The 22,679-nt window shown below is 61.3% G+C and overlaps 2 protein-coding genes across 7 annotated transcripts; both read left to right on the top strand.

The window, feature by feature from the left end:
• The first annotated feature begins 523 nt into the window (after positions 1-523).
• PES1 (pescadillo ribosomal biogenesis factor 1) lies at positions 524-8,167 on the top strand. 2 transcript variants are annotated; one of them, XM_063416384.1, is made up of 16 exons: positions 524-543; positions 598-625; positions 1,027-1,106; positions 1,770-1,923; positions 2,000-2,109; positions 3,083-3,254; positions 3,425-3,514; positions 4,725-4,841; positions 5,348-5,425; positions 5,703-5,792; positions 5,947-6,077; positions 6,213-6,338; positions 6,427-6,611; positions 6,697-6,860; positions 7,240-7,407; positions 7,695-8,167. In XM_063416384.1, the coding sequence occupies exons 2-16, from the start codon at positions 602-604 to the stop codon at positions 7,779-7,781; spliced, it is 1,776 nt and encodes a 591-aa protein (XP_063272454.1). In that variant the 5' UTR covers positions 524-543; positions 598-601; the 3' UTR covers positions 7,782-8,167. The 2 variants fall into 2 exon arrangements, with proteins under 2 accessions (XP_063272454.1, XP_063272453.1); XM_063416383.1 differs by lacking the exon at positions 524-543 and having other exon boundaries at positions 551-625.
• Positions 8,168-10,650: 2,483 nt separating this feature from the next.
• Positions 10,651-18,128, top strand: GAL3ST1 (galactose-3-O-sulfotransferase 1). 5 transcript variants are annotated; one of them, XM_063415962.1, is made up of 5 exons: positions 10,651-10,755; positions 11,160-11,369; positions 12,679-12,765; positions 14,342-14,475; positions 15,938-18,128. In XM_063415962.1, the coding sequence occupies exons 1-5, from the start codon at positions 10,690-10,692 to the stop codon at positions 17,085-17,087; spliced, it is 1,647 nt and encodes a 548-aa protein (XP_063272032.1). In that variant the 5' UTR covers positions 10,651-10,689; the 3' UTR covers positions 17,088-18,128. The 5 variants fall into 5 exon arrangements, with proteins under 5 accessions (XP_063272032.1, XP_063272031.1, XP_063272033.1 ...); XM_063415961.1 differs by having other exon boundaries at positions 12,679-12,774; XM_063415963.1 differs by having other exon boundaries at positions 12,679-12,756; positions 15,938-18,127.
• Positions 18,129-22,679: the final 4,551 nt, after the last annotated feature.

The raw sequence follows: 22,679 nt of genomic DNA, 5'->3' as shown, positions 1-22,679 counted from the left end.
ATCCCGGCATGCTCCGCGCAGCCCCGCCAGGGTGCAGCCCGGCGCGCTCCGCGCCACCCCTGCCCCTCTATATCCCGTCATGCTCCGCGCCAGCCCTGCCTCGCTATAACCCGGCGTGCTCTGTACATCCCGGCATACACCGCGCTACTAGGCCTCGGTATATGCCGATGTGCTTTGCGTCGCCGGCGCCTCGCCATATCCCGGCATTCTCTGCGCAGCGCCTGCCCCGTTATATCCCGGCATGCCCTGCGCGGCACAGCAATATCCCAGTGCGCTCTGCGCCTCAGGACCCCTCCCGCTGGGGCTCTGAGCTGCCCGTGGCGCGCCTGACCGAGCCCCCTTCTACCGCCTGCCCCGGCCCGCCCGCGCCGCTCGTTCTGCCCGCCCCGCTCGTTCTGCCCGCGCTGTTCCCGGTGTCCGCGGTGCACTCGTGCCCCGCGCGGGGCCGCTCCGGTGTCCGCAGGCCGGGCCGCGGGCGCAGGCGGGGCACGGGCAGCGCGGGGTCCTGCGTTGCGCGGGCGCACGTGGCGGCGGCGGCGGCGGCGGCGGCGGCGGCGGCGGCGGCGGCGGCGGCGGCGGCGGCGGCGGCGGCGGCGGGGCCATGGGCGGGCTGGAGAAGAAGAAGGTACCGAGCCCTTCTCGGGGGTTCCTTTGCGCCGTGGTGACGCTAACGGGGCCTGTGCCCGCTCCCCGGTGCCTTCCCCAGCCGTTCCTCTCTCCCCCCGCTCTCTCCGTGCCCTCCGGTGTCGGTCCGTGGCTACTCTCCCCGTTCCGGTGCCGGTGCCACCGCTCCGGCCGTGCCGTGCCCCTGTCAGCCCTCCCTGTCAGCGGTGCTCGCCCCCTCTCCCGGTGCCCGATTCCGCTCCTGCCCCCCGCGCTGGCGGTGCCCGGTGCCCCCTTGCAGCCCCTCCACCCCCCGGTTCCCGTTTCTCCTCTCCGCTCCCAGGAGTCCCGGTGGCTCCGGGGCGGTTGCGGGGCTCCCCTCAGCACCCCCGAGCCTCCCCCAACGCCCCCGTCTCTCCCCAGTACGAGCGCGGAGCCGCCACCAACTACATCACCCGGAACCGGGCGCGGAAGAAGCTGCAGCTGAGCCTGCCCGACTTCAGGTGCGCCCGGGACCCCCCGAGACCCCCCCGGTCCCCTTCCGGTGCACCCTGAACTCCCAGCCCTCCGAGCCCTCCGGTCCCTTCGAACTCCCCCGGGACCCCCGGTCCCCACCCAGGGGAGCAATGGCAGATGGAGCCCGTGGTGGGTGCGTGGGATGGCCCCGGGCCCCTCTAAACCGTTTCACCAGGATTCCCGGTACCCCTGAGCTCCCTCCCAGACCCCCTGACACCCCCAGGCACCCCTGAACTCCCCCTGGGACAGCCTAAACACCCCAGCCCTGCTCTCGATCCCCAGGACCCCCCCATGGGACCCCTGAACTGCCCTCAGACCCCACAGTCCTCCTCCCCCCCTCCATGGTCCCCATAACCCCTGAACCCTGCCCACCCAGACCCCACTGATCACCCCCTCAGCCCCCTGGGACCCCCAGTCCCCCCGGGGGAGCAGAGGGACTGAGCTCTGTGCTGGGTGTGGCCGAGGGACACCCTGAACTCCTCTCCAAGGGGGTATTCCTTGGGGTACCCCTTTCCCTGGGGGTCACAGAGCTGTGTCCTGGGTGTCAGGCTGCCAGGTTTGGGGTTCCCCCTCCAAGGGAAGGGCCTGGAGTGTCCCAGGGGACACTGCGGTGCCGTGGCCCCCTGTCCAAGCCCTGTCCCTGTCCCCAGGCGCCTCTGCATCCTCAAGGGGATTTACCCCCATGAGCCCAAGCACAAGAAGAAGGTGAACAAGGGCTCCACCGCCCCCAGGACCTTCTACTTGCTCAAGGACATCAAATTCCTGCTCCATGAGCCCATTGTCAACAAGTTCCGAGAGTACAAGGTGATTGTCCCACCCGAGGGGCCCCTGGGGCTGCTCCTGTGCCACAGAGCCCCACGTCCCCCTGTCCTGTCCCCAGGTGTTTGTCCGGAAGCTGCGCAAGGCGTACGGGAAGAGCGAGTGGGGCACTGTGGAGCGGCTGAAGGACAACAAACCCACCTACAAACTCGACCACATCGTCAAGGAGAGGTGAGGCAGCCCTGGCAGAGCCACCTGGAGCATCCACCCCTGGAGTCCCAGCACAGGAGGGACCTGGAGCTGCTGGAGAGAGTCCAGAGGAGGCCACAGAGATGCTCCCAGGGCTGGGGCCTCTCTGCTCTGGAGCCAGGCTGGGAGAGCTGGGGGTGCTCTCCTGGAGAGGAGAAGGCTCCAGGGAGAGCTCAGAGCCCCTGCCAGGGCCTAAAGGGGCTCCAAGAGAGCTGGAGAGGGACTGGGGACAAGGGATGGAGGGACAGGACACAGGGAATGGGTTCCCACTGCCAGAGGGCAGGGACGGATGGGACATTGGGCAGGAATTGTTCCCCGGGAGGGTGGGCAGGCCCTGGCACAGGGTGCCCAGAGCAGCTGTGGCTGCCCCTGGATCCTTGGCAGTGTCCAAGGCCAGGCTGGACAGGGCTTGCAGCACCCTGGGCCTACTGGAAGATGTCCCTGCCCATGGAGTGAGATGATCTTTAGTGTCCCTGCCAACCCAAACTATCCTGGGATTCTCTGATGTTTTCATTACATCCATCCCTCTCTGGGAATCCACCTCACGTGTAATTACTGGAGTTACTGATGGAATTTTGGTTTCTGGGCTGGAGAAGAAGGAATGAGAGAGCAGAGAATGCCTGGCCATCCTGGGTGGCTCCAGAAGAGCACAGGGAGCTCCCCTGCTCTCCCTGTGGGGTGTTTTCTTCGGAGGGTTGGTGAAGGGTTAATGCTGCCAAGGCTTTGGTGAGTTTGGTGTGAGCAAGGAGGGAACACAGGAGGGAGGAAACCCCATAATCCTTGTGGGTCCCTTCCTAAATTGGGATCTTCCCTCATTCTCTGACCGGCTCTGCTGGGATGGGCACGTGGATGCTCCACAGTTCATTCCTTTCTCCCTCGGGGTGTCCCCCAGCCCTAGCAGCTTTGGCAGGACTCTGGGGCTGGGTGTGACCCCCGTGTCCCCCGCCTGGCACAGGTACCCCACGTTCATCGATGCCCTGCGGGACCTGGACGATGCCCTGTCCATGTGCTTCCTGTTCTCCACCTTCCCCCGCACGGGCAAGTGCCACGTCCAGACCATCCAGCTGTGCCGGCGCCTGGCCGTGGAGTTCCAGAACTACGTCATCGCCTCCCGCTCCCTGCGCAAGGTGGGCGCTGGGCACGGGATGGGGGGCCTGGGCTGGGAGACACTGGGAGGTACTGGGATGTCGGGTCACGGATCCCGCTGGGATCTGGCGCTCCCTGAGGAGGGGAGGGGGTGACAATGACAGGGACGCAGCAGCCTTCGTCCCACTGAGGCTTTGCTGTGTCCTGCCAGGTGTTCCTCTCCATCAAGGGCATCTACTACCAGGCAGAGGTGCTGGGGCAGCCGATCACCTGGATCACCCCCTACGCCTTCGCCCATGACGTGAGTACCTGGGAGGAGCCCAGGGAAGGGGGGAGGCACCGTCCCATGGCAGACGAGGCTGTGCCCAGCCCATGGTGATACCACAGGGCCTGGCTGCAGAGGCACGTGGGGACACAGCCCTCTGTCACCTTGGGATCCCCCGAGGCTGCCTGTACCAGGCTCCACAGTTCGTGGTATCCTCAATTATCAATGTGCTCCTTTATCAGCCATTAAAGATTAACCTGCGGGAGCGAGGCTGATGGGGGGGAAGGAAGGGATGAGTCAGACTCTGCAGCCTCCCCAAGGGGATTCTGCTGTGTTCCCCAGGCAGCAGGGCAAGGGAAGGTCCCCATTGTGCTGGGACAGCTTCCCCTGAGCCTTGGCAGGAGGTCACAGGCACAGCAGGGCCCTCTCCATCCACTCCTGGGATTTCCAGGGCTGGGCATGGTTGGGTTAAGGGTTTGTGGTTTTGTGGTTCATCATAGAATCCTGAAATGTTTTTCTTTGGAAGGGACCTTTAGGCCCATCCCATTCCACTTCTGCCATGGGCAGGGACACCTTCCACTATCCCAGGCTGCTCCAAGCCCTGTCCAGCCTGGCCTTGAACACTTCAGGGATGAGTCAGCCACAGCTTCTCTGGGCACCCTGTGCCAGGGCCTCCCCACCCTCACAAGGAGGAATTCTTTCTCCATATCCCATCTAACTCTGCTCTCTGGCACGGTGAAGCCATTTCCACTTGTCCTTGTCCTGTTCTTGTCCAGCTCTGCCATACCCTGCGCTCTTCACCTTGAAGAGTTGGAGTCCCTGGCCCAAACCCCAAGGTCCCCATCCATGATGGGATGAAGGGTCCCATGTGTCCAGGCATGGAGGAGTGGCAGCAGGACCCTGGGGGAAGCCTGCAGAGTTCTTGCCCAGGCTCTGCTGGTGGCAGTGACATCTCTGCCTTTGGCGCATGTTTAGGTTGGATTTCTGGGAAAGGTTCTTCCCCCAGAGGGTGCTGGGCACAGACCTGAGGCTGCCAGAGCTCCAGGAGCCTTTGGACAGCGCTGCCAGGGATGCCCAGGGTGGGGTTGTTGGGGGGTCTGGGCAGGGATCAGAAGCTGAGCTGGATGATCCCTGTGGGTCCCTTCCTAATTGGGGATATTATGTGATCCTCCTCCCTGTGGGTGGGATGCCCCCCTGTAGAGGGGGGTCCTTAATCCCTGTGTCGCCCCATCCTGTGTGCTGGCAGCACCCCACAGATGTGGATTACCGCGTCATGGCCACCTTCACCGAGTTCTACACCACCCTCCTGGGCTTCGTCAACTTCCGCCTCTACCAGTCCCTGAACCTGGTGTACCCCCCCAAGGTGAGGCCACCACCCTGGGGTCCCCGTGGCGTGTCCCACCCTGGGGTCCCCGTGGCGTGTCCCACCCTGGGGTCCCCGTGGCGTGTCCCACCCTGGGGTCCCCGTGGCGTGTCCCACCCTGGGGTCCCCGTGGCGTGTCCCACCCTGGGGTCCCCGTGGCGTGTCCCACCCTGGGGTCCCCGTGGCGTGTCCCACCCTGGGGTCCCCGTGGCGTGTCCCACCCTGGGGTCCCCGTGGCGTGTCCCACCCTGGGGTCCCCGTGGCGTGTCCCACCCTGGGGTCCCCGTGGCGTGTCCCACCCTGGGGTCCCCGTGGCGTGTCCCACCCTGGGGTCCCCGTGGCGTGTCCCACCCTGGGGTCCCCGTGGCGTGTCCCACCCTGGGGTCCCCGTGGCGTGTCCCACCCCGGGGTGGTCCAACCCAGATTGGTGGGAGGGAGAGTGGAAATGAGGGGGTTTTGGGATATCTGTTTTTGGCAGCTGCCCCCACAGCCCTTTTCCTCCCCAGATCGACAGCCAGGCTGAGGGTGAGCTGAAGCCTGCAGAGGGCAAGGAGTACGCCATGGATTCAGAGAGCTACCTGGAGGTGAGGGACACTGCTGGCACTGTGGCCCATGGTGTGGCCTTTGTGTCCTGGGGGCTGATCCCAAACTCCTGTTCCTGTAGGGCAGAGCTGGGCTCAGCCTCCCCCTGCATGGCCAGGAACCCTCCCCAGAGTGCCATGCGAGGGACAGGGCCTGGAGGAGGCTGAGTTTTGTCCAGGCTCTGGCTCTTCTGGCATCTTGCTCTGAGGAGTCCCCTTCTGCCATGAGGCTGCCCCTTTTCCCAGCCCCTGGGTGTGACTCCGTGTCCTCTCCCTGCAGAGGCTGTCTGCTCTGAGTGCCAGCCTGGCCCGGGCAGTGGCTCCAGCCCACGAGGACGAGGTGGAGATGGATGAATTCCCAGTGGAGGGGGTAAGACTCTGGTGGGGAGCTCATCGTCCCTTGGGGGATCCTGTCCTGTGCCCAGGCTGGCAGTCTGGGGACAGCTCCTGAGACCCTTCTTTGCCAAGGGGAGCTTGGCCAGGGCTGTGTGAGGGAAGGAGGCTGAGGGCTTTGCTCTGAGCAGGAGACAGCAGAGCTGATGGACGCCAAGAAGAAGGAGCAGGAGGCTCTGGAGAAGCACAAGAAGCTCTTTGAGGGGCTGCGCTTCTTCCTCAACAGGGAGGTGCCCCGGGAGCCGCTGGCCTTCGTCATCCGGTGCGTGGTGGGCAGGAGACCCTCGGCAGCCCTGGCCTCTCCCTCTGGCAGGACTTTTGGGGCCAACCACCCACTGTCCTGTGGGTGGGGTGACCCTGAGGGCCCCACCTGACTCCTCGCTGGTGTTGCCCACAGGTGCTTTGGTGGCCAGGTGTCCTGGGACAAGTCCCTGTGCATCGGTGCCACCTACGACGCCACCGACCCGTCCATCACCCACCACATCATTGACCGGCCCCACGTGGACAAGCAGGTGGTTGGCAGGTGGGTGAGGCAGGGGGGCCCTCCCCAGAGCTGTCCCGTGGGCTGGGACAGCCCAGAGCCTGAGCTGGGACCCCTCTGCCTCACCCAGGTACTACCTGCAGCCCCAGTGGGTTTTTGACTCGGTGAACGCCAAGCTGTGCCTGCCTGTGGTCGAGTATTTCCCTGGGGTGCTGCTGCCCCCGCACCTCTCGCCCTTCGTGACGGAGAAGGAGGGTGACTACATCCCTCCCGAGAAGCTGAAGCTGCTGGCCCTGCAGAGGGGAGAGAATCCAGGTGCTGGGAGCCCTCGGAAGAGTCTGGGAGCTGGGCTGTGCCTGCTCCAGAGCATCCCAAGGGTAACAGTGGTGTTTCCTTGCAGATGAAGAGAGTGAAGAGGAGGAAGAGGAAGAAGAGGAGGAAGAGGAAGGTGATAATAACAAAGAAGAGGATGAAGAGGAAGATGAGTCTGAAAAAGAAGAGGAGATGAAATTACAGAAGATGGAGGAGCAGAAAATGGAAGAGCAGAAGACTCAGAGCACCAAGGTGGGAGCCCAGGGAGGCAGCTCTGGTGTCACTGTCCCTGCTGAGGGGTGTCCCTGTCCTGGGACCACTGGGATACTCAAACAGCAATGGAGTGGTTTGGGGCCTTAAAGCTCATCCAGTTTCATCCTCTGCCGTGGGCAGGGACACCTCCCGTTGTCCCGGATTGCTCCAAGCCCTGTCCAGCCTGGCCTGGAACACTTCAGGGGTGCTGCTAACCAACCCCACATTCATGAGCGGCAGCTCACATCCCTGTCAGGGCCTGCTGCAGGTCCAGAGGGAGCTGTGGCTCTCCTTGGCCCACAGTGAAAGGGCTGGAAATGCCTATCCTGTGGAAGGAGGGTGCAGTCCCAGTGTTCTGAGCTCCCTTGGCTCTGCACAGGTGCTTCCTGTGAAGGTGACGGCGGGGAAGGTGCGGTTGGAGGACAAGCAGCGCCTGGAGCAGGAGCAGCAGAGCGAGGAGAAGCGCCTGGCCATCATGATGATGAAGAAGAGGGAGAAGTACCTCTACAAGAAGATCATGTTTGGGAAGAAGCGCAAAATCCGTGAGGTACGGGGACTGGGCCCCTCCCCTCCATCCTGGGACAGGCTCTTCCCAAACCCACCTGCTCCTTCCACTTCTCCCTTGTCCCTGGTGAAGGTGTTGAGGTCCTTCCTGGTGTCCCCAGGCTGCCCCATGGCAGGGCAGAGCTCCCTGTGCCCCCTCAGGGCCGTGGCTCTCCGTATCCCACCCTTATCCCGGTGCTGTGGGGTCCGTCCTCCACGTGTACCTGGAGCTTTGGTGGGGCCGAGGGGCTGCAGCCCCTGTCCTGCTCTGACTGAGGGGTCTCTCCCCAGGCCAACAAACTGGCTGAGAAGAGGAAAGCCCATGACGCAGCCCTCAAGGAGCAGAAGAAGAAGAGCAAGAAGGCGCGACAAGCGTGACAGGGCTGCAGGCTCCTGGATGGTTTTCCACTGTTGCTTTCAGGTGGAAAACCCTTGGCTTTGCTCCTGGGACAGAAAGGCTGTATTTGAAACGTTTCCCATCTGTAAATACACCTTGCTGCTCTGCCTTTCCCCTGGTCCCCTCTGTGAAATCGGTGTTACAAGGACTGTCCTCTCCGTGGTGGTGCCACCTCTGTGTGAGGAAGAGGAGGCCAAGGAGAGCTCTGGGATCGTTCTGTGTGAATTTGCACAGCCCTGGGTGCTGGAGCCTGGCTCCCAGGAGCTCCCTGGGGCAGAGGAGTGCAGAGCCCAGAGCTGCTTCCCAGTATCCACACAGAAAACCATATTCCCTTGTATTTTATTTTTAATTAAAGAAGGTGATGCTTTCCTGGTGCTGTTTGTCTGCCCCTTCGTGGGCATGGGGGAGGCTCCTCAGGGAGTGATGTGCATGGATGTGGAGATCCATGGCTGATGCCAGGGTTGCTGATCCTGCTGGATCTGTTCTGGCATCAGCAGTTAGCTGTCAATCCTGGGTTTTCCCCCCAAACACCTTGGAGACCCCACAGCTGGAGACAAGGTGTCTCATGGGGTTTATGTGCACACCTTTGCCCTCAAATGTAGTGAAGGCTTCTCAAAAATTCTGAGGAATTTTTGGAGGACACCTCTGGCACTGTGGGGACACAGAGAGGATCCAGGGAGTGACAGCCCTGGAAGGGAGTGAGCTCAAACAGGGAACAGCTGGGAACAGCCAGCTCAAAGGACTTTATTTAGTTTCTTTTCCTAGATACATTTTTCCAATTTTTTTCTTTTTGAATTTTCAGTTTGGTTTAAGTGCTTTTTTCTTTTTACTGTTTCCATTTTCCCCCTTTTTGTTCCATTTTTTCCTTTTATTTTTTCTTTTTGTTTCTTGTTTCCTTTTTATTTTTTTTTTAGTTTTTCCTGTTCACTCGTTCCCCCATTTTTCCCTCCTCTTTTTATTTTCCTCTTTCCCCTCCTTTTTTTTTTTTTTTTTTTCTTTTTTTTTCCCCACTTCAGAGGGTTCAAGGCTTTTCTTTTTATGTTTTTCTCCTTCCTTTCCCCTCTCCCAAGAGGAGCAGGACCGACCCCTGGGCCACCCGCAGGGCCGGGGCTCCCCTCAGAGCAGGAGACCCCGAACGGGGCCTCAGCCCCTGGGAGCCACCAACCCCGGCTCCAAACAAACAAACCTGGCCCCAAACAGACCAACCCCGGCTCCAAACAAACCCCAGCTCCAAAAACCCCGGCTCCAAACAAGCAAACCCCAGCTCCAAATAAGCAAACCCCGGTTCCAAGCAAACCCCGGCTCCAGGCCTCACTCGCAGGCTGAGGGCCCGGCCCGGGCCGGTGCTGGGGGCCGCAGACTGGTCTGGCTGCCCGGGGCCTCTCCGGCCATACAGGCCTGTGTCCGGCCCAGTGTGACCCCTCCGGCCATACAGGCCTGTGTCCGGCCCAGTGTGACCCCTCCGGCCGGTCCAGGCCTGTGTCCGGCCCAGTGTGACCCCTCCGGCCGGTCCAGGCCTGTGTCCGGCCCAGTGTGACCCCTCCGGCCGGTCCAGGCCTGTGTCCGGCCCAGTGTGACCCCTCCGGCCGGTCCAGGCCTGTGTCCGGCCCAGTGTGACCCCTCCGGCCGGTCCAGGCCTGTGTCCGGCCCAGTGTGACCCCTGGGTGTTCCCGGCTGCTCGGCCTCCTCACCCGGCCCCTCAGGCCCCACAGCTCCCCCGGGACCCGCGGCTCCGGCCCTCGCGGCTTTCAGTAAGTGCTGCTTCGTTCCCCTTGTCATCGGGGTGGGGAGGAGGTGGTGGAGCCCTCCTGGTCACCCCCCGTGGGACGTGGTGGGTGTGGGAATTGGGGTCTTGTGGCTTCCTGCCTCAGTCACATCCAGATTTCCACGGCTGAACTGCCACATACCGGCCACTGCAGCTCTCTTCTGGCTGGAAACCCTTTACAAACCATTCCCCAAAAAACGGGAAACGTGGAAACATTCTGTGACTCATTCCAAAAAAATTAAAAAAGGGGGGGGAGACCTGAAAAACCTTTGCAATCCATCCCACCAAAAAAACACAGGGGCAATCCCTTCATAACCCATCCCCAAAAAGGGGAAAACCTGGAATCCTTTTGTAACCCATCCCAAAAAAGAGGGAGGAACCTAGAATTAGGAGAGGTACCCTGCAGAGAATGGGTGATACAGCTCCTTGCTCTCACACCACCAATCCCGCAGCAAATCCTGTGACTGATCACTTGTCTTCACCCCTCCTCTTGCAATAATGATGATGATGCTAATGAAAACTGACCTGTTTCTGGCTTTTCCTCTGGCAATCCTGGAGGGTTGTGCAAGTTACCATGGTGTGGGAACTGGTCCTGATGAGGTCAGGCAGAATAGGGCAGCCCCTAGGAGTGAGGCAAGAGCTGCTAGCTCACTGCAAGGTGATGCCCATAAATCCTGAAGGGGCAAGCTCTGAACCCCACAGACCTCCAGCAGGGATGATGAGTCACAGGCATGGCCAAGGTGGTCACCCCCAGCCTGGGGACCCACGGCCAACACCACCCCCTTTAGTGACAGAGACCCATATCTGAGGGCAGCAGGAAGAGCCAAGGCTAGATCCAGGAGCACAAGAGCCCCTTTTTCACTCTGCCACATGCAGGGTGATGGACCAGCAACAGGGCTGAGCCCTCCTGGTGTGCCCAGGGCACCCTCTGGGCACCAAGTCGGCTGGCATGACTAGAGGAGGGTGGAAAGGCTGGTGGCATCATGATTGCTCCACAGTTGTCACACCAATGTTGGAGATGCCAGAATATTATTGGTATTAAGGCCATAAAGCCATGGAAACACAGTGGGAGGGAGGAAGGAGGGCGGGGAAGCTGTGACAGAACCAAGGGGAGCTGATGGTGCATGACCAGGGTGCCCCGGGGAGCAGGCGGCTGGCACAGGGTGCAGGAGCGAGCTCCCCAAGCCCAGGTGAGCTCCGGCTGCGGGAGGTGGCGGCGGGCCCTGAGCTGTCCCCCGGGACGGGGAGGAGGACGGCGGCTGGCGACAGGTGGGTGCTACCGCCCAGGGACAGCCTTCGTCACCCAGGGCTGTGGGGCCAAGCCAGGCTGGTGGCGGGGAGCCGAGGGGCCGGCAGTGGGGCCCGCGGGGACAATGTCCCCGTTGAGGCCGCGGTCACAGATGGAGACAAATGTCCCCGTTGTTCCCGGCGCGGACTGAATGGCTCCTCTGTGCCCTGGCGCTGAGTGGGGGCCGGGTGGCTCGGGGTGGCCGCAGGCACCCAGGGCCGGCCCTGGGAAGCCGGGCAGTGCCCGGCCGCAGGCCCGCGTCCCCCCGCCAGCCGCTCCCACTCCTGTCCCCTTCCCCCTTCCCAGGGCCGCGATCCCGGCGATGCCGTAAACAGCGCGGTGCAGTGGGGAGGCTTTGGAAAAGCCGGCATTTGCGGGGAGCTGCGCGGGAAGAGCTTATTCCATGTCGGAGCAGCATCGGCACCCCCGCCCCGTGCCGCCCGCTCCCCTGGCACCCCTGTCAGCACAGGAGAGCAGAGGCACGGCCCAGCGCCAGCGGTGCAGGCAGAGGAAAAGGTGATGGATACTGCGGGGGCGGGGGGGGTCGAGGTGCTTGGGTGCTTGGAGGGTGGCGGGATGGAAAGGGGGCAGTGGGAGGCTTGGGAAATAGTGGGATGCTGGGGGGGCAGCAGGATGATAAGGAGTTAGCAGGATGCTTGAGGGGGTGTTGGGATGCCTGGAGGGTGTTGGGATGCTGGGGGGAGGGGGGCAGTGGGATCCTCAGGAAGCAGCTCTATGGGGCAGGATGATGGAGGAATTTTGTACATATGGGGCACAGAGGGGACAGAGGGGAAGGAAGCCTGTGGAAAACACTGTCCATGGATTTGTGGGATCAGGAGCGAGCAGGTGCATGCACCTTGTGTATGGCAGGGATTTGCCCTAAAAAAATTGATCCTGTAGGGAAAACTCAAAAGCAGACTCTGGGATGCCCCCAGGGAGATGGGGAGCTGCAGGGACATGGAGATGGGGCATGGTGGGTGCAGCCGTGTTCCCGGCTGGGCATCTCAGCCAGCTGGCGCCTCAGCCAGCCCCCACCCGTGGGAGCCCCAGGAGAACACCCAGCGCACCACGTTTTTCCTAACAAGCTATTAATAATTAAGCTACTCACTGAAGGCAAAGTCAATAGAGTATCTGGCTGGGAAGTGTTTGCCAGAACCACCCCAGGGAGGCAGGCAGGGTGGAGCGAGGCATCCCCTTGGCATCCCAGAGCTCCAGAATGGGGTGCTGTGTGGTCCTGAGAGACTGGGAGAGTCCCACAGGGACCTATCAGGATCCATTGGGACCCATCTGGGCTCACTGGGATCCACTGGGACTCATCAGAGGGGTTCATGGTGCCATTTCACTCACTCCAGTGGAGTTGGTGCCAGCTCCGCTCTCGCCTGGCAGCACCCACAAAAGTGGGTGTCTCCCCAGCCCTGTCCAGTGGCTTTTCCAGGTGGTGCCAGGTGGTGAATTTGATAGAATCACAGCCACCGTGTAAGAGAGAACTCCCGCTGCTCCTGGGCACATGGAGCTCTCTGGCATTCCCACCCACACGGTGGTTTTGGGATATGGTCAAATCCACCTGCTCCCCCCGTGGTGACACCGTGCACCCCACAGCCACATGAAAACCGCTCGGGAAGAGGCTGGAGGCACCAGCCCTGCCTGATCCAGTGGTCCCGGCTCCAGGGGAAGTGAGGGGGACTTGGGTGAGCTTTTCGGGTGCCCGAGGTGCCCCTCTCCCAGCTCCCTCCCTGTCCGCGGCGCTGTGCCCAGCACCCGGCCGCAGCCCGGGGCTCCGGTTGCATTTTCCATTCATTATTCATCGAGCTGGAAATCTCGGCAGCACGAGGCGATCCGAGCCGGGGGGGCCGGAGCGGGGGGAGCGGCGGCAGCAGCGGCACCCCGGGATCGCCGGGCGCCGGTAACCGCGGTGCGGGGGGTGAGCGGGAACCGGGGGGCTTTGCCTCGGGGGCTCGGGGGTGGGATGTGCCGGGCTGTGACCCAGGCTCATCGCAGCGGGATTTCATCCGCGGCAGGTCTGAGGTGCTGAGGGGGTGATGCGAGGCGGGGGTGCGGGACCGTTTTTGGTTTTTTTTTTCTGGGGGTGATATTCAGTGGGAGCGCAGCCAACCTTGGCCGAAGGATTGCAGAGGATATGGAGCAGAGGGAGCAGCGGGAGCTGGGGCAGGCAGACGATGCTGCTCCCGCCGCTAAATGGGGGTGCGGGGCAGGGGGAGGCTCATCCCCCAGCTCGGAGGGGCTCCCGGGAGCGGAGCTCTGCTGTGGAGGGCTGCGGTCACGGGTGGCATGTCCCCGTGTCCCCGTGTCCCCGTGTCCCCGTGTCCCCGTGTCCCCGTGTTCTGCCGCAGGGGACGGCCCTGCTGCAATGCGGTGTCACAGTGAGGGTGACCCCCGTGTCCCGGGAGGAGGGAGGAGACGGGGATGGGGGCCACGGGGGGAGCGCTGGGGAGAGGGCAGCGGGAACAGGGGCTCTGTGAGCGTGTGTGTCTGTGTGTGCGTATGCACACACGTGTGTGTGTGTGTGTGAACACGACTGGAGTGTCTGTGAACATGACTGGTGTGTGTGCACATTTTGTGTGTGTGAATGAACGCGCATTGATGTGTGTGTGAACACGACTGGTGTGTGTGCACATTTTGTGTCTGTGTATGAACACGCACTGATGTGTGTGTGAACATGACTAACGTGCGTGCACATTTTGTCTGTGTGCATGAACACACATTGATGTGTGTGTGAACATGACTAATGTGTGTGCACATTTTCTGTGTGTGTATGAACACACATTGATGTGTGTGTGTCTTGGTGCACACACAAGCACACGAGGTCACGGGGGTCCCTGTGTGTGCCCCTGTGTGTGTGTGTTGTGTGTTTGGGGGTGCCGTCCTGCCTGCAGCCATCTGTCCCCAGTTCCGTGTCCCTGGCCCCCACCGAGGGCTGGCCTGAGCTGCCACAGCCAGAGGGGCCCCCGAGCCCCTTGCTGCTGCTGGCAGGGCTGGAGGGGCTGCACTGGGAGGGTATTGCAGCACCCAAACCATCCCGAGCTGCTGCAGCTCCTGCTCCGGCCTGCAGCTTTTCCTGGGAAAATGGATCCCAGCTCCCTCAGGGACCTCCTGCCGGTGCTGGTGGTGTCCCAGTGGAGAATGGCCACTCTGTCCCTCAGTTGCCCACTCAGCCCCTGGGCTGTCCATGGCCCAGCTCACCCTTTCCCCAGTCCCAGCCCTGCAGCCTCTCCCACCGGGCCTGGGAGCCACCCTGGGAGTCACTTGGCTTTCCCTGGGCGGGCAAAGGTTGGCTGGGCGGGTAGAGCCGCTGGGCCACAGATCTGCTGTGCCCATGGCTGGGTCATGCCAGGTGCCAGTGAGATGCTTGCCTGGGAATTGCCATGCCCATGAAATGTTCACGTGCCTCGTTCAAGCGCCTTGTTCAAGCCACACACCCCCCCAGTCCCTGCGTCCCTGGCACCAACGTCTCTCCTCTCTGGCTGCAGGTGACCAGGATGCTGTGGCATGGGAAGCCCTGGAGGTCCATGTGCAAGGGGCTGGTCCTGGGGACCCTCCTGACCAGCTTCATGTTGCTGCTCTACTCCTACGCTGTCCCCCCACTGCAAGTCAGCGTCACTGAGTGAGTCTGGGGTCCCCGTGTGTCCCCCCACAGCTCGGCCTCCCTGTTCCACACCAGGAACCCCCAACAGGAACTCCCAACTGGAGATGGGGACATGGAGATGGCCCTGGGGCTTTCCAGGCCCTGATGGCTTCACACCAAGATGTCCCCTTCCTGCTGGAGGCTGCACCCTGTCCCACAGCCAGGGGAAAGTGGTCCCCAACTCCCTGCAGGGCTGGGGACACACTCTGGGGTACTCGCTGACCCTGGGTGCAAGGGGGAAGAGAGGAGAGGAGAGGAGAGGAGAGGAGAGGAGAGGAGAGGAGAGGAGAGGAGAGGAGAGGAGAGGAGAGGAGAGGAGAGGAGAGGAGAGGAGAGGAGAGGAGAGGAGAGGAGAGGAGAGGAGAGGAGAGGAGAGGAGAGGAGAGGAGAGGAGAGGAGAGGAGAGGAGAGGAGAGGAGAGGAGAGGAGAGGAGAGGAGAGGAGAGGAGAGGAGAGGAGAGGAGAGGAGAGGAGAGGAGAGGAGAGGAGAGGAGAGGAGAGGACTTGAGTCTCGGGTCCTTTCACTGCTGGAGCTCCACAGCGCTCAGCTCCTGGCCATGCCACCTGTCATCAAATAATCTCCAAGCTTGTAAACAAAGTCCATGTGCCTTAAATCCTGGTGTTGTTGGATTGGATCCTTATCAAGGATCAGTTTGGCGAGTTCATTACAAGTGTCCAAAGTCACTCGACTCTGTGGGCTCTGCTTGCTGTGTCAGGCAGCTTAGATAACAGCCCATGCGTCCCCACGTGCTCCTCCAGGGCCCATGAACTTATCTGTGGGGCAAGGCTCTGGAATTATTTCCCTTGCTGGATCCTTCATGGATCCCACAAGGGGTTGAGAGCTCCCAGACCTCCACAGATCCCATGAGAGGTTTGTGGCTCCTGTAAGGGGTTGAGAGCTCCCAGACCTCGTCCATGGATCCCATGAGGAGTTCATTACTCCTATAAGGGGTTGAGAGGTCCCTGACATCCCCCATGGATCCTACAAGGGGCTGAGAGCTCCCTGGCCCCCTTCCATGAATTCTACAAGGGGTTGAGAGCTCCTAAGCCTCCTCCATAGATCCTACAAAGGGTTGAGAGCTGTCACACCCCATAAAAATGTTATCAACTCCTCTCTGTGGAGTTGTGGCCATGGAGATCTTCCCTTAATGCACTTTTTGGCATCACCTCCACCAGGACCACCATGGCCATGCCCATGGAGACCCCCTGCTCTATTTCCATTTCCAGCAGCTAGTCCCATTTCCAGAACCCATTCCCAGGTCCAGCGCCTGTCCCCAGGTCCAGCACCCATTACCAGGTCAGTATATATTCCCAAGGTCCAGCACCTATTCCCAGGTCCAGAACCCATCCCCAGATCCAGCTCCTCCAGCACAGAATATCCCTAAGCCTTCAAAGTGACAATGCCGCTCTCACCATGGTGCTCACCTCTTCTCTCACCCAGGATCCCCGTCCCCTTCTCCTGCTCCTCCCACCTGTCCCCCGTCCAGGCTCCGTCCCCGTCCAACGGCACGGGCAGCGCCTCGGGCTGGGGCTGCCGGCCCAAGGTCAACGTCATGTTCATGAAGACCCACAAGACTGCCAGCAGCACCATCCTCAACATCCTCTTCCGCTTCGGGGAGAAGCACCGCCTGAAATTCGCCTTCCCCAACGGCCGCAACGACTTCTACTACCCGTCCTTCTTCGAGCGCAGCCAGGTGCAGCACTACCGGCCCGGGGTGTGCTTCAACATCATCTGCAACCACATGCGCTTCCACTACGAGGAGGTGCGCAAGCTCCTGCCGTCCGACACCACCTTCGTGACGGTGCTGCGGGACCCCGCGTACCTCTTCGAGTCCTCCTTCCACTACTTTGGGCCCATCATCCCCCTCACCTGGAAGATCACGGGGGAGGATAAGCTGGAGGGGTTCCTCCGGGACCCCCAGCACTACTACGACCCTAACGGGTTCAACGCTCACTACCTCCAAAACCTCCTGTTCTTCGACTTCGGCTACGACAGCAGCATGGACGCCAACAGCCCGCTAGTGGAGGAGCACATCCAGGAGATCGACCGCCGCTTCCACCTCGTCATGTTGCTCGAGTACTTTGACGAGTCGCTGGTGCTGCTCAAGGACCTGCTGTGTTGGCAGCTGGAGGATGTCCTCTACTTCAAGCTCAACGCCCGCAAGGGCTCCACCGTGTCGCGGCTGACCCCTGAGCTGTACGAGCAGGCGACCGCCTGGAACCTCATCGACGCCAAGCTCTACCGCTACTTCAATGCCACCTTTTGGCGCAAGGTGGAGGCCTACGGGAGGGAGAGGATGGCCAGGGACGTGGCCGAGCTGCAGAGGGAGAACGAGAAGATGACCAGCATCTGCATTGACGGGGGACACGCTGTGGATGCCAGCGCCATCCAGGAGTCCTCCATGCAGCCCTGGCAGCCCCTGGGGGAGAAGACCATCCTGGGGTACAACTTGAAGAAGAAGATCAGCAAGAAGCACCAGAAGCTGTGCCGCAAGATGCTGACGCCCGAAATACAGTACCTGACTGACCTGGGCGCCAACCTCTGGATCACCAAGCTATGGAGCTACGTGAGGGACTTCCTCAAGTGGTAGGGGCTGGCAGGTGCTCTGCTTCCCTGGGGAAGAACCAGGTGCTTTCGTTTTTGTTACTCATGGTTCTCTTGGTTTGGAACTGGCTGGAGGCTCTGGAGCCCGGGAACTTTTGGGGGGATCCTCCATCACCTTCCTGCAAAGCCCCGGCTTGGGCAGGAAAGCGGAGGCTCTGCCTCCATCAGTGGGGTCAAGCACTGGAGGCTCAGGGGTGGTGTTTTCCTGCAGGATCCACTTCTTCCTTCCCCATGGAAAAGCTGGAGGAGGGATTTATGAAGGATGTGGCCTCATCACAGCAGGAGCGGGACATCCATCACTAGATTGCTGGGTGCAGGCAGGGATGTGCTGGGACAGCAGTGGTAGAGGGTCTCCTTTGGCCAGGGTGGGCAGAGATGCCTTCAGGGAGCCCAGCTCTCCAGGGACTCCTCAAATCACTCCACTGAGCCCTGATCTGGGGGTGTGGGAATGTCAGAACCTGCTGCACTGCATTAGCCCATGAGTGTGATGAGTGCAGCATGTTCTCAGCCTGCCCACAGCCATCACTCCATGCCAGGCTGTGACCCAGAGCCACCCAGAACCAATTGGAGATTGGAAAACGCACCCCAAAAGCCCCAGCTTTTACCAACAGGTCCCTGTGGCAAAGGGCACCACCTTCCTGCACCCCATCATCCCAGTTAGAGGGCCCCATGGCCCTGGTCCCCACAGGGGACATCCCAAAAGGCCAACAGGGTCTGGTGACAACTGGCATGGGGAGGAGATGGGAGTGGGTGCAGTGGGACTGTCCCCGTGGTGCCATCCCGGGCAAGGTGGGGATGCTGAGGGCAGGGGCCATCCCCAGTCCCCACCCTGCCTTGGGGACAAACCTTGTGCGTCCCAGCTGGGCTGGATGACACCGGTGACACTGTGTCCCACTAAGAATAGCCTTGGCTGGGCACAGAGGTGGCACCTGTGGCTGGCCACCCCCCCACAAAGGGACCCCCTTGCCCCCCCACCTGTGTTCAGCTCCTTCTGTAAAGACCAGAAATAAAAAAACAATTTACTTTTGTAATATGATTGTATATTTGGCAGTTTTTGATATAGGGATCATCCAGCTGGTCTCCAGCCATCTCCTACTTCTCCAGGATGGGATGGATGGGGTGAGAATGTACTTACAGCCACAGCAGGATGTTCATCCAGTCTCTGCTCTTTCTGGGAGGAGCTCCAGGGTGCTGGAAAACTGTCCAGGGGTGGGGGACCCTGTGGCACCCAGGCAGTGCTGAGGAATGAGACCCTCAGTGCAAGTGGAGTGCCTGGGTCTGTCCCCAGTGTCCTGCTGGGTGCTGGGGGACATCTCCATGGTGTGCAAGTGGCCCCAGAAAGGTCTGCTGGCTTCACAGGGACACCAGAGCCATGGGACCAGCCATCACTGGTGACACAAACCACTCGTGCCACCACGATCCAGCTCTGCTGCTGATAGGGGACACCCCATTTCAAGGGTGGCAATGGGACTTGCACTGGGACTTCACAGTCCCTGTCCCTCTGCGCCCAGGCCACCAGGTCAGCCCACTAAGGGGAGCCCTGTGCTGGCGTGCTGGGGCTGTGATGGGGACACCTGAGACAGGCAGGACTCAGTGACACAAGCACTTCACCTGGCTGTCCTGGCTGTGACTAAACTGCTGCTCCCAGGCGGCCTTCCTCTCCAGCAGAGCTGTGATGGGACAAGGAGGGGTGCTGGGGACTGGGACTCTCTGCTGGGACCAGGATCAGCCATAGAATCATGACAATGGTGGGGTCAAAACTGTGGTGGGCTTAGGAGCCATGAGGTGGGACCAAGGACATCCAAGGGACCAAGGCTGAGTGATGGCACCAGGTTGGTGAACTGGGATCAGGGCAAACTGGTTGGATCAGGACCATGTGCAGGAGTAAAATGACATCGTGGGAGCAGCACCATGCACAGGACAAGGACCAACTGGTGGGGATGGGACCTTGTGGTGGGATCTGCACCTTGCTGAGGACCAGGACCACAACAATGGCATGGGAGCCCCAGCATCACACCTGGGACCAGGACTGAGGGGTGGGTATGGGACCAGGACTGAGGAGTGAGTATGGGACCAGGACTGAAGGGTGGGTATGGGACCAGGACTGAGGGGTGAGTATGGGGGAACTCTCAGCACCACCTGCAGGACCAGCCTGAGTGGTGGCACTGGGACTGTGAGGCGGAATGGGGACTGGAAGATGAGCACAGGCTCTCCTGGTGGGACTGGGAAGGTGTGAGGGGTGGGACCAGCCCCAGGTGTGGGGCTGCCGATGACTGCAGAGACCAAGCAAAGCCCCCAGCCCCATCAGAGCCAGCTGGGACCCATTGATGCCCCGCCCCAAGCCCTTAAACACCCCCAGCTTGTGGGGTGGGGATGCTGCTCCGGGGGGATGGACCTGTGCCTGTTGGTGCTGCTGGTGTGTGGGGCTGTGCTGGAGGTGGCAGGTGAGTGGGGCTGGAATCCCCTTCAGTCCCCTCCTGGTTGTACCGTGGGTGGTGGGTGCCCCTTGCTTTCCCCAGTGCTTGTTCCTGATGGTCACCTGGGAATTATCCTGGGGGAGAGGAGCCTTCCTAAAATGATCCCAGGCTCTGAGGGTTGGGGCAAGGGGCTGCCAGGAGCTCCCCCAAGGTCCCAGCAGGGCTGGTGGGACCTGGTTGAGAGGGATCAGAGGCACTGGTGTGATCTGTGGCTGCTGAGAATGGTGTCCCACCCCATGAGCAGCTCCTGGTCTGTCGCCAGCCTTGGGCAGGGCCACGGTGCTGGAAATGCTCCTGGTGTATTCCTGTAGTGCAGATGAGTTCCTGCTGGGGTGGGGCTGGGGGCAGAGGAGCCCAAACGTGCTTCTGGGTGCTGCCCCTGCTGCTGTCAACTGTCCCCAACAAGTCCTGGGGACACCTGAGGACCTGGATGTCTCTGGTGTGTCTGGGACTGGCTTAGCCCTCTCCTTGCAGGGACCACCATGGTTCCAGCTGCCTTGGAGCCCCCTGGTCACACGGTGACGGCTCCAGTGATGTCCTCAGGCACGGGGACAGGGAGGGCTCCTGCTCAGCCCCTCTCTGAGGAGCCCATCATGAACTTCACCTTGCGGCTCCTGGATGGTGAGTGCTCTGGGGGAGCTGCAGGAAAACGCTGTGCAGGTGACACCATGGGATGGGTCCAGCCAAGACCCTTGGGCTCAACCAGCAGCAGTCAGTGCCTTCTCCTGGCTGGCCCCAGCACTGGGACAAACAGGAAGGGTGGCTGTCCCTGCAGGAACTCCCTGCCTGTCCTTGTGGAGGGTGTAGGGCTTTGAGATGTTCCCAGTCCTGCGCCAGATACCACAGTGGGGTTTAGGGGTCAGCTCTGCCCCTGATGGGTGACATGGTCACTCTCAGCTCCAGGGGGGTCCAGGGAGGTGCTGTAGCTCTGGAGAGCAGGGAAGGCAGGCCAGGGAGGCAGAGCCAGGACCAGGGGTGGCTCTGAAAGGGGGAAGCTGTAGGGATGGGGGCCAAGACTCTGGTGGATGGTGGTCTGGGATGTGTCTGGTGTCCTATCTCTGGTGGGATAGGTTTAGGGGTGTCACACTGAACCCACACTTCTCAGAGGACTCCAGTGCCACTCCAGAGAAGCTGCCAGTGCTCAGCCCCGGCTCTATGATCCACCTGGAAGCCAGTGTCCACTTCAGTCCCAGCATCTCCTTGAAGATCCACATAGATCAGTGCTACAGGACCACCACGGAGCAGCCAGGACACTCCAGGAGGGTCTTCATGGTGGTGAACAGCCGTGGGTCAGTGCTGGTGGGGCAGAAAGCAGGGGCTCCTTCTCCAGCCACCCTGGGGTTCTGCAGGACCTCCTGATGGAAAGGGATGACCAGAGCCTGGAGACAGCTCTGGAATGTCCTGTGTCACCCTCCTACCACAGCTGCCTGCATGGGGAGAAGTTGGGGAATGTGTCTGTCCAGCACCAGAGAGGGGGGTCTGTCCTCCAGCTCTCCATCCTGGCCCCCACGTTGGAGGGAGAGTCCGAGGAAGAGCAGGTGAGGTGGGGATGATGCCCTTGGTGGTGGGATGGAGGACCCAGGGAGGGGAATGATGTGGGTGTCCCAAAACATTCTCTACCCTGAGACAGTGTTCCTGCTGGGGTGGCCTCAGCCCCATGAGGTCCCTTGGAAGGAGAGCAGGGTCCCTGAGGAAGGATGTGGTGTCTCAGCAGGTCTATGTGCACTGCCTGCTGATGGCACGGGGACAAAGACATGCCACCAGGTCCTGCTTCTACAGCCACACCACGGCCAGGTACGCTGGGTGTCTGGGGACACAAGCACCCCACGGGTGTGTTGGGGGCAGAACCCACCTCTGGCAAGACTGGGTCACTCCACTGGGGACTGGATGTCATCTCTTATTCGGTGGCAGCTGGTGGCATTGCACAGGTACCAGCTCCCTCATGCTGCAGATGTGTTGGGGAGGTGCTCGGAGACATCTCCTCTGGGGTGGCACCATGTGGGTCTTGTCCTGGAGTCTGGGACCCCTAGAACTGACTCCCACCCCAGTTCTGTCCTCTCCTCTCCCAGCTGGCATAACGCAGAGGACCCTGTCCGGAGCACCCCATGCCACTGCTGTGACACCGGCTGTCCTGCTGCTGACACCCTCCGTGGAGACATGCCAGGTGCCAGGGGTGGGACAGGGTGGTGTTTTGGGGTCTTGGGAGGGCTCCTGGACCTGGCCTGGACTGCACTGGACATCTCCTCCCACAGCATTCCCAGGAGAGGGGACTCTCCACTGGGAGACAGTTGGACCAGTGCTGGTGCAGAAGGAGAAGGTGCCATGGTACAAAGGTGAGGGACACCCCAACCCTCTCCCATGTCCCCAAAACCCCCACCCCTTGTGCTGAACTCTCCTCTGACCCCCAGGGGTGTTTTTTGCCTTTCCCAGCACCGTGCCAGACGGTGAAGAGGTTCCTGCTGACTGGGCTGGCCCTGGTGGGCAGTGCCGTGCTGGTGGTCACCGTGCTGGGGCTAGCCCTGACCACCTGGTGCCTGGGCAGACCCCGGCAGGGACAGCGGCCACCAAGGCAGAGGTGTCCCTTCCAGGTTGAGCTGCAGAGTGTGGTGGGGGCCCTGGTCCTCAGGGAGACAGAGAAACAGAGCGAGATGGGGCCAGAGCCTCTTTCTCACCAATAAATGTGGTTTTGCTTTCTCTAAAGCTTCTCCTGGTTGGTAGTGTGGGGATGCCACCAAGGGATGGAGATGTGCCCCTACACTGGCAAGCCACATTTCCAGGTTCTTCCAGGAGATGTGGCTTCCAGGTGTTGTGGCACTGTCCCAGCCTGTGGTGCTGGAGATCATGGCTGGGTGGATTTCATGTCCTTGGAGACCATGGACATGGTGGCAGCTCCTTGGGGACAGTTCTCAAGATGTCCCATGAGGCTGTGGAGATGGAGAGGTTACAGGGTGGGGACAGCAGGGCTGCTCTGGGCAGGCAGAGACCCCCTCTCCCAGGTGGAGACCCCTGAGGGACTGGGACCCACCCACACCCATGTGTCTGCCAAGAGAGGATGTGGCCTGGCCATGGTGGCACCTCAGCATCATCCATCAGGGGTCATG

The sequence above is a fragment of the Prinia subflava genome, chromosome 19, assembly GCF_021018805.1.
Source record: "Prinia subflava isolate CZ2003 ecotype Zambia chromosome 19, Cam_Psub_1.2, whole genome shotgun sequence".
Lineage (NCBI taxonomy): Eukaryota > Metazoa > Chordata > Aves > Passeriformes > Cisticolidae > Prinia > Prinia subflava.
This window is presented reverse-complemented; position numbering and strand designations above follow the sequence as displayed.